This window comes from Cnephaeus nilssonii (genome assembly GCF_951640355.1).
Source record: "Cnephaeus nilssonii genome assembly, chromosome: 17".
Classification (NCBI taxonomy): domain Eukaryota; kingdom Metazoa; phylum Chordata; class Mammalia; order Chiroptera; family Vespertilionidae; genus Cnephaeus; species Cnephaeus nilssonii.
In genome coordinates, this window is record NC_137088.1 from 49,547,258 (window position 1) to 49,560,052 (window position 12,795).

Sequence of the window (12,795 nt, forward strand, 5' to 3'; positions counted from 1 at the left end):
ACAAACACATTTCAAACCTGAAGTTGTGCCAAAATAAGGAAAACAGAGCCATCCATCTTGATTGTACTTTCCCAAGCGTGAGAGTAAATTAGCCTCGACCAAAGGACTGCTTTTTCATACTGCGTTATGAAAGACAGGGCATACGGCGAACAAAGTCTTCCAGAGAAAATGTTAGCTGGACATTTATTTTGGTTTTGGGCTGATGACATTCCTCAGTGGGGCAGGCCTCCCAAGGACAGTCCCCACAGGCTAGTGTGTGCTCGGCAACATGGGGGATTTGGGGAACATCTTGAAAAATGGCAATTGAGAGTGCTAACAGCTGTCAGCCATTTGCTTTGCTTTTCTGCCTTTGCATTTTTCCCCACAGAGGATGAAGTGGGGATGTGTAAAAGCTAACAAGCGTACTCCACTCATAGGGGATCCTCAGACCCCAAGGGCTCAAATGACATGTACTGATGGACAATCAGAAGAAAGGAAGTGGCAGAAGAACACTTCCTAGACAACACGCGGGAGCTCACCAACAGTGGTGCAGTCATGCAATTCCATCTCTAAAGTGCTTCCTATCATGTGTCGGGTAATATGGTTGCTGCTGGGGACAAAGGAGTCAGCAGAGAGGCAATGGGATGGGGGGCCATGGCAGAAAGCAACCAATCCGACACCATGTGACACATGAGGTGACGGAGGCATGTGCAGGGTACAAAAGCCACCAGGGACCATATCCCGTCCACATCAGCAAAAATGACTTCACTTCCTTTGAGTCCTGGGTCTGCTACATACTAGCTGTGTGACTTTAGATAGCTTTCTTAGTCTGTCTGAAATTTAGTTTCCACGTTAAAAATGGGGATATAACAAATCTCATACAGTTATTGTGAAGAGTAAGAAATAATAACTTTAATTCCTTTGGCCATTGACTGTGTGCATGTGTGTGAGTCTATAAATATATATATATATATATATATATATATATATATATATATATACACACACACATACATACACATATACACACACATACATGTATACATATACATATTTAGTATACTCATATTCACATACACATATGCACATATATGAACATATACATATGTATATATGCATATACATATGCACATATATACATACATGTATACATATATACATACATATAAGCATATACACATATACATATATGCATATCCATATACATCAGGCACCATGCTACCACCAACAATGCCAACAACAATACCACCAATAATGATGGTGACGATAGTAAAGGTCATGATACTAGTTGGCATTTACTGAGTGGTAACTGTACTGGGCACTAGTCTAAGCAGTTATATTTCCTTATTTAATTTGTCAAACAACCCACTGAGGCTAGTGCTATTATTTATTCCTACTTTCTGGAGGAAAACGAGGCTTAGGAGTTAAATCAGTCATTAGCAGAATTGCATTTAAAACCCAGAGACCATGTTCTTAGCTATCAAACAGTAGGGCAGAGCTGAGGTGAGCATGATGGGGCTCGCAGCATGCATCGCCTCATGTCCCAGCATTCAGCACAGAGCTGTGATAGTTTGTTCTCCACAGCAGTGGCCGCTTCACAATTACCAGTGAATGAGGGTGGTGGGCAGGGGTGTGGCCACTCCACTATTACCAGTGAATATGGATGATAGGCAGGGGTGAAGTACGGGGCGGGGGGCGGGGGGCGGTTAAGCAAGAAAATGAAGGTCTTGGCAGTAAAGGTATCACAGTTGCCTGGGTTGGCTTCTTTACTCAAAACTTTCTTTGAGTGGCTTGGTCTTACTTCCTCAGCTTTTATGAATTGGATGGACTTCCCGTCACTGGAATAAACTTCAGAAGACCTCTTGGCATTTAGACTTTTCCTTGAACTCCGATTTCCCTGGGTTCTTAGCTCCCTGACAAAGGCCAGATGCTTCCTATACAATTCTTTCAGGAAAAACAATGAGCTCAGCTCCTCTGTGCTCACGGATGCTGTACCACTTCATGCGCAGGGTGGATGCCGGGTACAGCAAAATTAATGTATTACCTGGGGGCAGTATCATTCTCTGGAAGGAGAGGAATCCATTGTCTGATTTTTGGCAATGTATGAAGCAGAACTTTTCCATCAGGGAAATGTTTGGATATTACTTCTTTCCTGGGGGCATAGTCTCATCAATGTTTGCAACAGGACCATGTAATGAGATGGGAATTTTGCTCTGCAGAGAATAGGGGTCTAAATGGAAACTTCACATTTAAATTATAGCTTGAAAAAACAATGCTATTTTGCATCCAGACCTCTGCTACTAATACTACAAAAGCTGTATTGTTTGTCTTATCTAATTAGCCCAGGAATTTTGGAATTTTACCCTAAACTGTGGCCAAAAGAACTGACAAATATCATAGCAGCACCAATGCACAATCTGCCTGTTTAAGCTCCAGTGTCATTTACTGATCACACAGTTTAAATAACTTAGACTTAATCCCTGGGTGAAATTTGGAGACCCTTTATTATCAACCTGAGAGGATTTGGGAAAATGTTTGAACAGCGATTAAAAAGTCTTTTCTACCAAATTAAAAAAAAAAATACATTTAGAGCTCATGGAACTTTGCAGACAGCATATGTCTGGTGTTCACAGTGGGGGTGAGGGCAGCGGTTTCTGTCTGATAATTCATGGGGCGCTGGTGTGATTGAATTGGTAGGTACTGTGTCAGGATGGTGGGTAGAGGAAAGCCACCTTGCACTTGCCTCCCTTCTCTCCTAAGAAGAAAAGGCAAACATGTGTCTTTCATACGTGTGTGACGATGAGAATGCTGGGGGCAGAACAACCTCCTTTCTAGATTCCAAAGAATCAAAGCAGAAAGGATTCAGAATTCCAGGAGCCAGTTCTGCCTGATGCTGTTGCTTCATTTGGCCTCTGGATAAACTGAAGAGAATACACAGCTAAGTTTCGTGGAAAAGATAAAGTAGTTTGCTGGAGGGGCAACCCCTAGGGAGAGAGGACCTGGGGCAGGCCTGTCCTGGCATAACTTCCTGTTTGTCACCTGACCACTCAGAGGAAGAGCATGAAACTTGGCAGTAAAGCATTCAGCTTCCAACCTACCAGCTGAGTTAGCTTGGGCACATCACAAACTCCTCAATGCGCCGAAAGTGGGGGAATTATTGTAACTCCCAGGATTGTTTGCCACAGGTCAAAAGCAACTCTCAAGTTTAGGTGAAATCACACAGCCTGACACATTTAATAAAGGACTGATTAGCAGAGAGAGAGAGGTCAGGATGAGGTACGGTGAAGGCCTGGGTGAAAGGCATGTTGGAGCTGTGGACTGGGGTGATGAGGAAAATGAGGGCCTGCATTTGGGAAGGCTTATTATAATGGTAATGTAGGCATAGTGGTTAAGACTACAGATTCTGGTCACTGGGTGACCTTGGCCAAGTACTCTGATATCTCTGCTCAGCCTCCTCTATGACATGGGGATAATGATAGAATCCTTTTCATAAGGTTATTGGAAGGTCAGATAGGCTATCAAATACAAAATGCTTATAAGAGAGTCTGGTACATAGTAAATACCATATAAGTCATAGCTATTTATTTGGGGCATATCTTGAGGTGTCTCCCAATTCATAATAACCACTTCACCCACAGCCTGACCTCTCAGGTACCACTCTCACCCTCAGTGGCGTATTTCCAGCATCCATGTGTTTGCTGAGGCCCTCAGTCTCTTTCCATAGTGGATTATTAATGGCTCCAGGGGTTGGCCCTTGAACAAAGTCAGCCAATCAGAGGCCTGCCTCTTGAAATGATGACAATGAAGGTGGTGGTAAGAAAAGGGGAAAAGGAGGTAGGGAGAAGATTTGAGAGAGAGGTTGATTGGCTAAATGATTTCCTATTTGGCTGCACTGGAAACACGGAGAGCTGTGTAGCAGCCATGTTCCCATCTGAGAAGCAAAGAAGGCTGGTTTGCAGAGAAAGAAGGAAAAATGAACGGGACACACAGAGTTAAGAGATGAGGGAAGTCCTGACCACTTGGTGGGCCCTGGTTCCAGTTCCTTTCTGGGTTTTGGCTGCATCTTGCCCATGGGCTCTGTGAGACACTCCTAAATCCCTAGAGTTAATTCACTCTGTTACATAAGCTTCCTCTAGTTCGCGCCTCTAACTTTCAATCAAAATGCTCTACCCAGTTTTAATTGAGAGAACAGAGTGAATTCTCTGGATGATATCCTCATCCAGGAATTTCTGGTTATGATATGTACAGAAGCTGATGTTCAGCCATATGGGTTGGGCTGCACACCTGCACTAAAATTCACTGGGATGCCGGAGATGGGAAAATCGGGGCGTGCTGAAAGAAGAGAGCAGGGTACCCGTTTCGGTATCTCTTCATGAATGAGCCAATATCTGAGATCTTGATATTTTAATGTCTAGTGGATGAGCTGGTTTAAGGCAAAAAGAGAATGTATTTTTCTTGGAACCCAACTAAACTGAGGGAAAAGCAGTTCCGCAGCTGAGTCTCAAGAATAAGTAGATCCAGGGACTTGACCATCCTGAGAATTTCAGTATAGCCCCCGTCTCGGGTTCTTTCTCTGTGTTGGCCTCACTCTTCCCTCTTCTTGTCCCTACATAAAATAATTAAAAATACCTCCAACATCTTTCTACCCCTGAAAGGCACAGCCCTGTTGGCATGCAGTCCATAGACCAGGGAAAGGACTCATTGGTTTAGTTGCATTGGGCAGGCGTCCAGTTCTGGACCAGTTACCATGGCCAGGGCAGGCTGAGAAATGCGACTGGTTCTGCTTAGGTGAAGAGATCACTTCCAGGACCAACTAACTGTGCCAAGGGGCCACGGGCATGAATGAGCCCTGACGATGGCAGTCTGTTTCGAGCACAACAGGAGATAGCAGTGGGCAGATTTGCATACAAATCCTCTGTACCCTAAACGTTTGGGGGGCCTTCCATCTGCTTTGAAATTATTCTCTATGCTCTAAAAATAATGACCAAAATTTGCTTTAATTGTCTACTTCATTATCTAAGAAAGTCTAATTCTAAGTTGTTAATAATATTCTACTTGGTATCAGAATATCTGATAGTGTGGGCTGGAGAGAGTTCTTCTGTCTCTTGTTCAGAGATGAGCAACTTGGATCACTATATGACTGTTGTTCATCCATGGTCTTTTAACCACTAAAATTAGCCCACACTAGGTTCTGAAATGTTAAGCCTCAAAGTAAACAAAACAACTAAAATAAAGGTGCCATGATCTTGTTTTTGAAGGGTGTATGTGTGTGTGTGATTTTCTTTAAATGGGATGAATACTTAGTTTGGGGTGTAATTGTTACCTAAAGGCAGGGAATGGAGCAAATGACCTCCACTGTCAACATAATTTGTTGTGGAGACACTGAGTTTGCCGAAGTAAATTCTAAAGCCTTATTGATATTTACTCCCATGTTAAGCAGGATTTTCAAACATAAGAGCCTTTTATACTACCTTTAGCCAACTCCATAACTGCATACTATTTTAACCACCAGACTGACTGTACTATAAACTTTGAAGGTGTCCAAAAACAAGATACAAAACATTTCAATAAAACTGCTTGAGCACAAATGGGATTTGCATGCTTCTTGGAATCTCTCTTCAGTTTCGCTTCCAGTAGAATTTCTTTCCTTGTGTCCACATCCTGAGATATTTCTTTCCATAAAGAGAAAGGTTGAATGCCAAGCTCCACTCTCTGCCCATGCTCCCTCCCCTCTCCCACAGCTCCTACCCTCACATGCACACATGCCTGTCACTACCATAGAACCAGTAAGATAGGTTATTTAATATTTTGGTATTTTGTTTTTTCATAGATGTTTTCTGTATTAATTATGAGTGTAAAATATTGCATTAAAATATTATATATTTTTATGAATGCATTTGTCCCCCACTTTTAAATTTTGCTCCTGAGCTGAGTACCTCACCCTTTTCCCAGTTCAGACTTGAGTTAAGGGTGCAGTGTAGCCTCTTAACAGTTCCTCAGTCTGGATTTCCCATCTCTAATCAAGAGTGATAACTGAAATGTCCTCATAAGGTAGCTTTGAGAATTGAATGAGATAGTACATGTAAAGCACTTAGTATGCTTGACACAGAGTCAGCAATCAATACACACTGCTAGCATTTCTACTGTTAATAATAACACAAATGGCAGGGATAGCAATAATGCTTAGGCAAACAGTCATCAATAGTAAGATATAATCCCAATCCTGGAAAATCCAATCTACTGGGATGCTCAGACAGGTAAACGCATCACCACCATTCAATGTACTGTTATAATAAAGGTTCATATGTGGCATGAATAAAGCTCAAAAGTAGGAAGAACTAACTGCTAAGCTCTTAGAGAAGGGTTTTAAGTTGAGTACTGGAGGCTGAGTCGGAGGAGAGAAGAAAGTCATTCCAGGTTGAGTGGGTACCAAGGCAATAAGGCTGGAAAAGGCCTGGAATATTCACAGGGAGACATTCACCGTAGTTTGAATGGGGATTTCTGCTGGGAAAGATGTGGGAGGTGATGCTAATAAGGAAGGATATAATCCATGGTTAAGACCCTTGGATATCAATCTAAAGAGGTAATGTTTTGTTTGGGGGACAATAGGGAGTGCTATGGAATGATTTTTGAGGCTCTGTTTTGAGATGTTCATATATAAGTTTTATAATGGCAACTGCATGAAGAATGGGCAGGAGACGGGGAGGGACTGGAGGCAAGGATACCCATTAGGAGACCATTTTAAGATTCAGGAATAGAAGATGAGGGTCTGAATCAAAGTGCTTGTTGTGTTGCTAGAAAGCAGTACACGATCTGAGCCACATTTAGGAGGCAGAGACAATGAACTGGATGTGTGGTTGAGTGTGGAGTGCTGTGGGGAGGAAGGAGAAGTTGAGACTGATTAGGAAGTTTCATCCATAGCACCTGATGGAGAATAGTGAGGGGGATAAATGTAGGTATATGTATGTGGTCAGAGGAAGAAGAAAGAAGTCAGAGTTTGAACACATTCCCTTTGAAATACCAGGGCACTGTCCAAGTTGAAATGTTCACTAGCCAGTGGAAAGAGCAATCTGAGACTCAGCAGAAAGGTGAGGCTGGAGTTTGTGTAATGAATAGAATCTGGGAAATACATGTGCTACATCTGGAAGAGTTGCCCTGAGAAAGGAGGGTGGAGGCTCAGAGTGATTATCCTCAGTTTTATCTTTTAATGGCTCTTAATACTGTGTATTCCCATGGGGGACTTTGGCCTGGTCCCCATCAAATGTCCCCAGTCTCCTTACCCTGGCTATTTGGTCTGCCATTTGGAGTCGTCCATCCAGCTCCCGTCGGATCTGTGCTGCCTGCTCATCCGGATTGTCCAGCTGCGAGAAACACAAACATTGAGACTTTCAGTCTGCATCACAAAAGCTAATAAACTCAAGGCTTTCCATTTCACACCCTCACTCTGTGCTCCATGGACATGTTTCACTGAAAGTAAAAATTCTTGTAACAGACAAGTCCAGTTTCAATGAAATCCCACGGTACATTCTTTTAGGTGGAGTGTGAAGTGGTTGGCAGTTGCTAAGAAAGATATCTGAATGAACTTGTACAAGAATCACATGTGAACTGCTAGGCAGCAGTGTTTTCAAGGAGGCCCCATGCTGCACCTCTGTTTTGGCCCAATGAAGAAAGTGCTTACACAGCAGATATGCAAGGAAAGTGATTAACTGTTATAATGTGTGGAGCAGAGTGTGCAGCCATAGTGCCTACATGGCACATATTCTTCTGCTCTCTCACCGATGGACCATGAAAGATTAGTCAGCCATTGCTTTCCTTCTCACTGAGCCTTCCCAACCACCACTCCAGAGGGCCACTACCACTCAGCTGGGGTTGCTGTCTAAGCTGAAATCTATCTTTGTCTTCCATGGTTGTTAGAGCTATTATGGTATAAGGATCAGAACATGCAAGCATAAATAAATCTGGAAAATTCCTTAATATCTCTGGTTTCAATTTTCCCATCTATAGAATGGAGGAGGTGGTTATGTAATCCCCATCTTTTCCACATCTTTCTACGAATCTATGAAAGAGATTGGCAACCATTTCTGTACAGGGCCATATAGTTAATATTGTAGGCTTTGAGGACCATAGATATATCTCTGTTGCAATGACTAATGAAGTGTGAAAACAGCCATAGACAAACCTATATAATAAAAGCATAGTATGCAAATTGTCCCCTTGACTCAGAGGTCGTCTGGGAGTTCGACCAGGGGGTGAGGCCTGCCGGGGGAAGGGAGGGAGGCCTCGGCTGGCAGCTGGCAGCTGCTGGGACCCTACCAGTGCACGAATTCCATGCACTGGGCCTCTAGTATGTAAATAAATGAGCACTGCTGTGTTCCAATAACATTTTATGTACAACAATAGGTGGCAGGCCAGAGCTGCTAATCCCTGCTCTGTGAATTGAAGTTCTTCCTTTATTTCTAAATGAGCCTAGTGTCACCCTTCAAACCATAATTGAGTATGCTTTGTTTAGTAATTTATGACTTATTTTAACCAGAGTAAAAGTTCATAAGTAGAGAAGAATAACATTCAACCAGAATGGGCTTTATTCTTCTTTTTAGAATATATTAACTCACAACAAAAAGTAGCATAAGAAGTCTGTGAGTTTTCTAAGTGCCTTTTTTTAAAAAGCTACTTTTATTCATAAACTTGAAAATGATGAAATTTTTATTCAGAAATTTGAAAATGAAAACCCAGGTTCATGCTAAAGAAATAATGTCATCTATGCTATAAAATGGCATAGAAAAGAAGTTATTTGTACCAAGAGGTAAATAAGAACACTAGAAAATGTATGGTCATACTTTTGAAGCATCATGGCTAGTCTTTGTTTTGCAAAATACATAGAAGCCCATCTGCCTTTATGCTGAGCATTTTTAAAAATCCTCACCACAGGATATTTTTCCATTAACGTATTTTAGAGAGAGAGAAAGATTGATGTGAGAGAGACACATTGATTGGTTGCCACCTGCACGTGGCCTGACCAGGCCGGGGATTAAACCTACAACCCAGGTATCTGCCCTTGACCAGGAATCAAACCCAGTCCCTTCAGAGCGTGGGCCAAAACTCTAACCACTAAGAACACAGGCCAAGGCTATGCTGTGTATTTTTTTTTTTATCACTCTGTTCCATTCTCCTTTCCACAGTTTTGAGGAGCAGGACTATTTCATAGACCACGAAGACGGCAACTTTTGGCAATATATTCTATGGTAGCATTTCCAAAAGGGTGTTCTACTAAACATCAGTGTTATTGGATACTCCAGAACAAGGGTTCTAGAAGGCTCCAGAGAAATGGCCAAAAATGTTTGGGAAAATTCTCTGTTGAAATGCATAAAGTGTCTGAGAAGTTCTGCAGTAAGGATATCTGTTAGACTTTGACCAACTAAGATTTTCTAACTTAAATTTTGTATTTTTTTTGCATAATGTCCAAAGAACATGAGTTGGAAATCCTGTTCTCAATAAAGAGAACCTCCTGAAAACAGTCACATCACTGACCAGTGGTACACTGATCCCTGCTTGCCATTAGATGCATGTGGGAAACAATATATCCTTAATGTTGTTTTTAAGTTCCAATGAGCTGTTTCTATCTGATTCCCCCTGAAGCCCAACAGTTCTTCAGAACCAGGTGAAAACCCACCGGGAACACTCAGAAATGTCTGGTTCAAAATACATATGCAAAGGAAACATCTGACTACTTCACTGAGAGGCAGCAATGAGATTTGGTTAGGGGCTAAAGTTGAGAATTCTGTCAGAACATAAATGCTAAAATCCTCAACAAAACATTAGCAAACTGGATCCAGCAATACATTAAAAATATCATACACCATGATGAACTGGGATTTATTCCAGGGATGCAAGGTTGGTACAATATACACAAGTCAATAAATGTGATACACCACATAAACAAAATGAAGGATAAAAACCACATGATCATATCAATAGATGCAGAAAAAGCATTTGATAAAATCCAGCACCCATTTATGAAAAAGAAAAACAACCCTCAGTAAAGTAGGAATAGAGGGGACATACCTCAATGTAAGAAAGGCCATATATGGCAAACATACAGCCAACATCATACTCAATGGCAAAAATGAAAGCATTTTCATTAAGATCAGGAACAAGACAGAGATGTCCCCTTTCAGTGCTCTTATTCAACACAGTACTGGAAGTCCTAGTCACAGCAATCAGACAAGAAGAAAAAATAAAATGCATCCAAATGGAAAGAAGGAAGTAAAACTCATTATTCTCAGATGACATGATATTATACATAGAAAACCCTAAAGACTCCACCAAAAATCTACTAAATGAATTTGGCAAAGTGGCAGGATACAAAATTAGTATTCAGAAATTGGTGGCATTTTTATAAACCAATAATGAACTATCATAAAGAGAAACTAAGAAAACAATCCCATTTACTATTGCAACAAGAAGATAAGGTACCTAGATATAATTTAATCAAGGAGGTAAGAGGCCTGTACTTGGAAAACTATAGTACATTGAAGAAAGAAATAGAGGAAGATACAAATAAGTGGAAACATAAACTGTATTCATGGGTTGGAAGAATAAATATCATTAAAATATCCATACAACCCAAAGCAACCTATAGATTCAATGCATTTCCATTAAAATACTAATTTCACACATCTAGAACAAATACTCCAAAGATTTATCTGGAATCCCCCCAAAAGTCCCCAAATAGCTTCAGCAATTGTGAGAAAGAACAAAGTTGGAAGTATCATAATACTACAAGGCCATTGTAATCAAAACAGCCTGGTACTGGCATAAGAATAGACATACAGATTAATGGCACAGAATGGAGACCAGAAATCAACCCAGGTCTATATGATCAATTAATATTTGACAAAGGAGGCAAAAGCATGGAGTAAAAATAGTCTCTTTAACAAATGGTACTGTGATGGGGTAAAAAGGGGACATATGTAATACTTTCAACAATAAAGATTTTTAAAAAATGGTACTGGGAAAATTGGACAGGTACATGCAATAAAATGAAACCAGACCACCAACTTATACCATACACAAAAATAAACTCAAAATGGATAAAAGACTTAAATGTAAGCAGGAAACCATAAAAATCCAAGAAGAAAACATAAGCAGTAAAATCTCAGACATCTCTTGTAGAAGTGTTTTTGCTGATATGGCTTTAAGGCAAGGGAAACAAAGAAAAAAATAAATTGAACTACATCAAACTAAAAAGCTTCTGCACAGCATAAGAAACCATAAAAAATGAAAAGGCAACCCACTGTATGGGAGAACATATTTGCCAATTATACATCAGATAAGGGGTTAATTTCTAAAATATAGATAGAACTTATACAACTCAACACCAGGAAGACAAACAATTCAATTAAAAAATGGGCAAAGGACCTGAATAGACACTTCTCTAAAGGCATCATACAGGTGGCCAATAGACCTATGAAAAAATGTTCAATGTCACTAATCATCAGAGATGCAAATTAAAACCACAGTATCACCTCACACTTGTCAGAATGACTACCATCAATAAATCAACAAACAAGTGCTGGCAAATGTGGAGAAAAGGGAACACTAGTACAATGCTGGTGGGAATGCAGACTTGTGCAACCACTGTGGGAAACAGTATGGAGTTTCCTCAAAAAATTAAAAATGGAACTGCCATTTGACCCAGTGATCTCATTTCTAGGACTATATCCTAAGAATCTCAAACACCAATCAGAAAGAATACATGAACCTCTATGTTCATAGCAATGTTATTTACAATAGCCAAGATCTAGAAACAGCCCAAGTGCCCATCAGTAGATGAGTGGATAAAAAAGATATGGTTCATTTACACAATGGAATACTACACAGCCATAAAAAGCAAGGAAATCTTATATTTTACAACATGGATGGACTTGGAGGTTATTATGCTAAGTGAAATAAGCCCATTGGAGAGAAAAAATACCATATGATCTTACTTATATGTGTAATCTAATGAACAAAATAAACTGATGAACAAAATAGAAAAAGAGGCATGAATACAGGAACAGACTGACAGCTATCAGAGGGGAGGAGGAGGGAGGGACTAGATGAAAGTAGATGAAGGGTTTAATCAAAGAACATATATGCATAACCCATGGACACAGACAACAGTGTGGAGATGGCTAGAGTGAGGCGGGACAGGAGCTGGGTAAAGGTGGGCAAAGGGGGGAAAATGGAACATCTGTTAGAATCCTATATAATAAAGAGCTATATGCTAATTAGACCAAACAGCAGAACAACTGTCCAGATGACCTTCCGGACAAAGCTGGTGCTGTGAGGGTCGAGCCCCTTGCATGAATTTCGTGCATCGGGCCTCTAGTGTCAATAATAAGAAAATGATTTAAAAAACTGAAAAGGGAAAACAGCATAATAGAACAATCCCCATTACTAAGTTTTGCAGAGGCATCTGAATTCTCCCACTGGCCCCATCGGATGCAACTAGAAAACAGCAGAGAATGACTGTATTGAAGAAGAGCAGACTAGGTCTACACTAAACTTCATTATTAATTCATTGGTTCACTCATTTACTCATTCATTCATCAGATGTCTATGAAATGTCTTGATAATCCAAGACACTGAGATTCAAAAAGAACAAGGCAGACCCAGACCCTGACTCTATGACACTTAAATTCCTTAAAGAACAGATATGGTTGAACAACTCAGGCACAAAAGAGAGGGGATTAGTATTCATTGATGCTTACATCAAGCCCAAGTACCCCATGACCTATATTACAGTCTTTTCTAAAGGATCCCAAGAAACAGATG

General features: G+C 40.6%; 1 protein-coding gene across 17 annotated transcripts in view; it reads right to left on the minus strand.

Annotated features, from left to right (window-relative positions):
- Nucleotides 1-12,795, minus strand: part of CADPS (calcium dependent secretion activator) — a gene marked incomplete at both ends in the record, with an annotated part of 452,199 nt that overhangs the window by 235,544 nt on the left and 203,860 nt on the right. For all 17 annotated transcript variants that reach the window (XM_079794579.1, XM_079794578.1, XM_079794572.1 and 14 more), the window contains one exon: nucleotides 7,260-7,340. In XM_079794579.1, coding sequence (XP_079650705.1) covers nucleotides 7,260-7,340 — 81 coding nt within the window. The remainder of the gene's footprint in view (nucleotides 1-7,259; nucleotides 7,341-12,795) is intronic.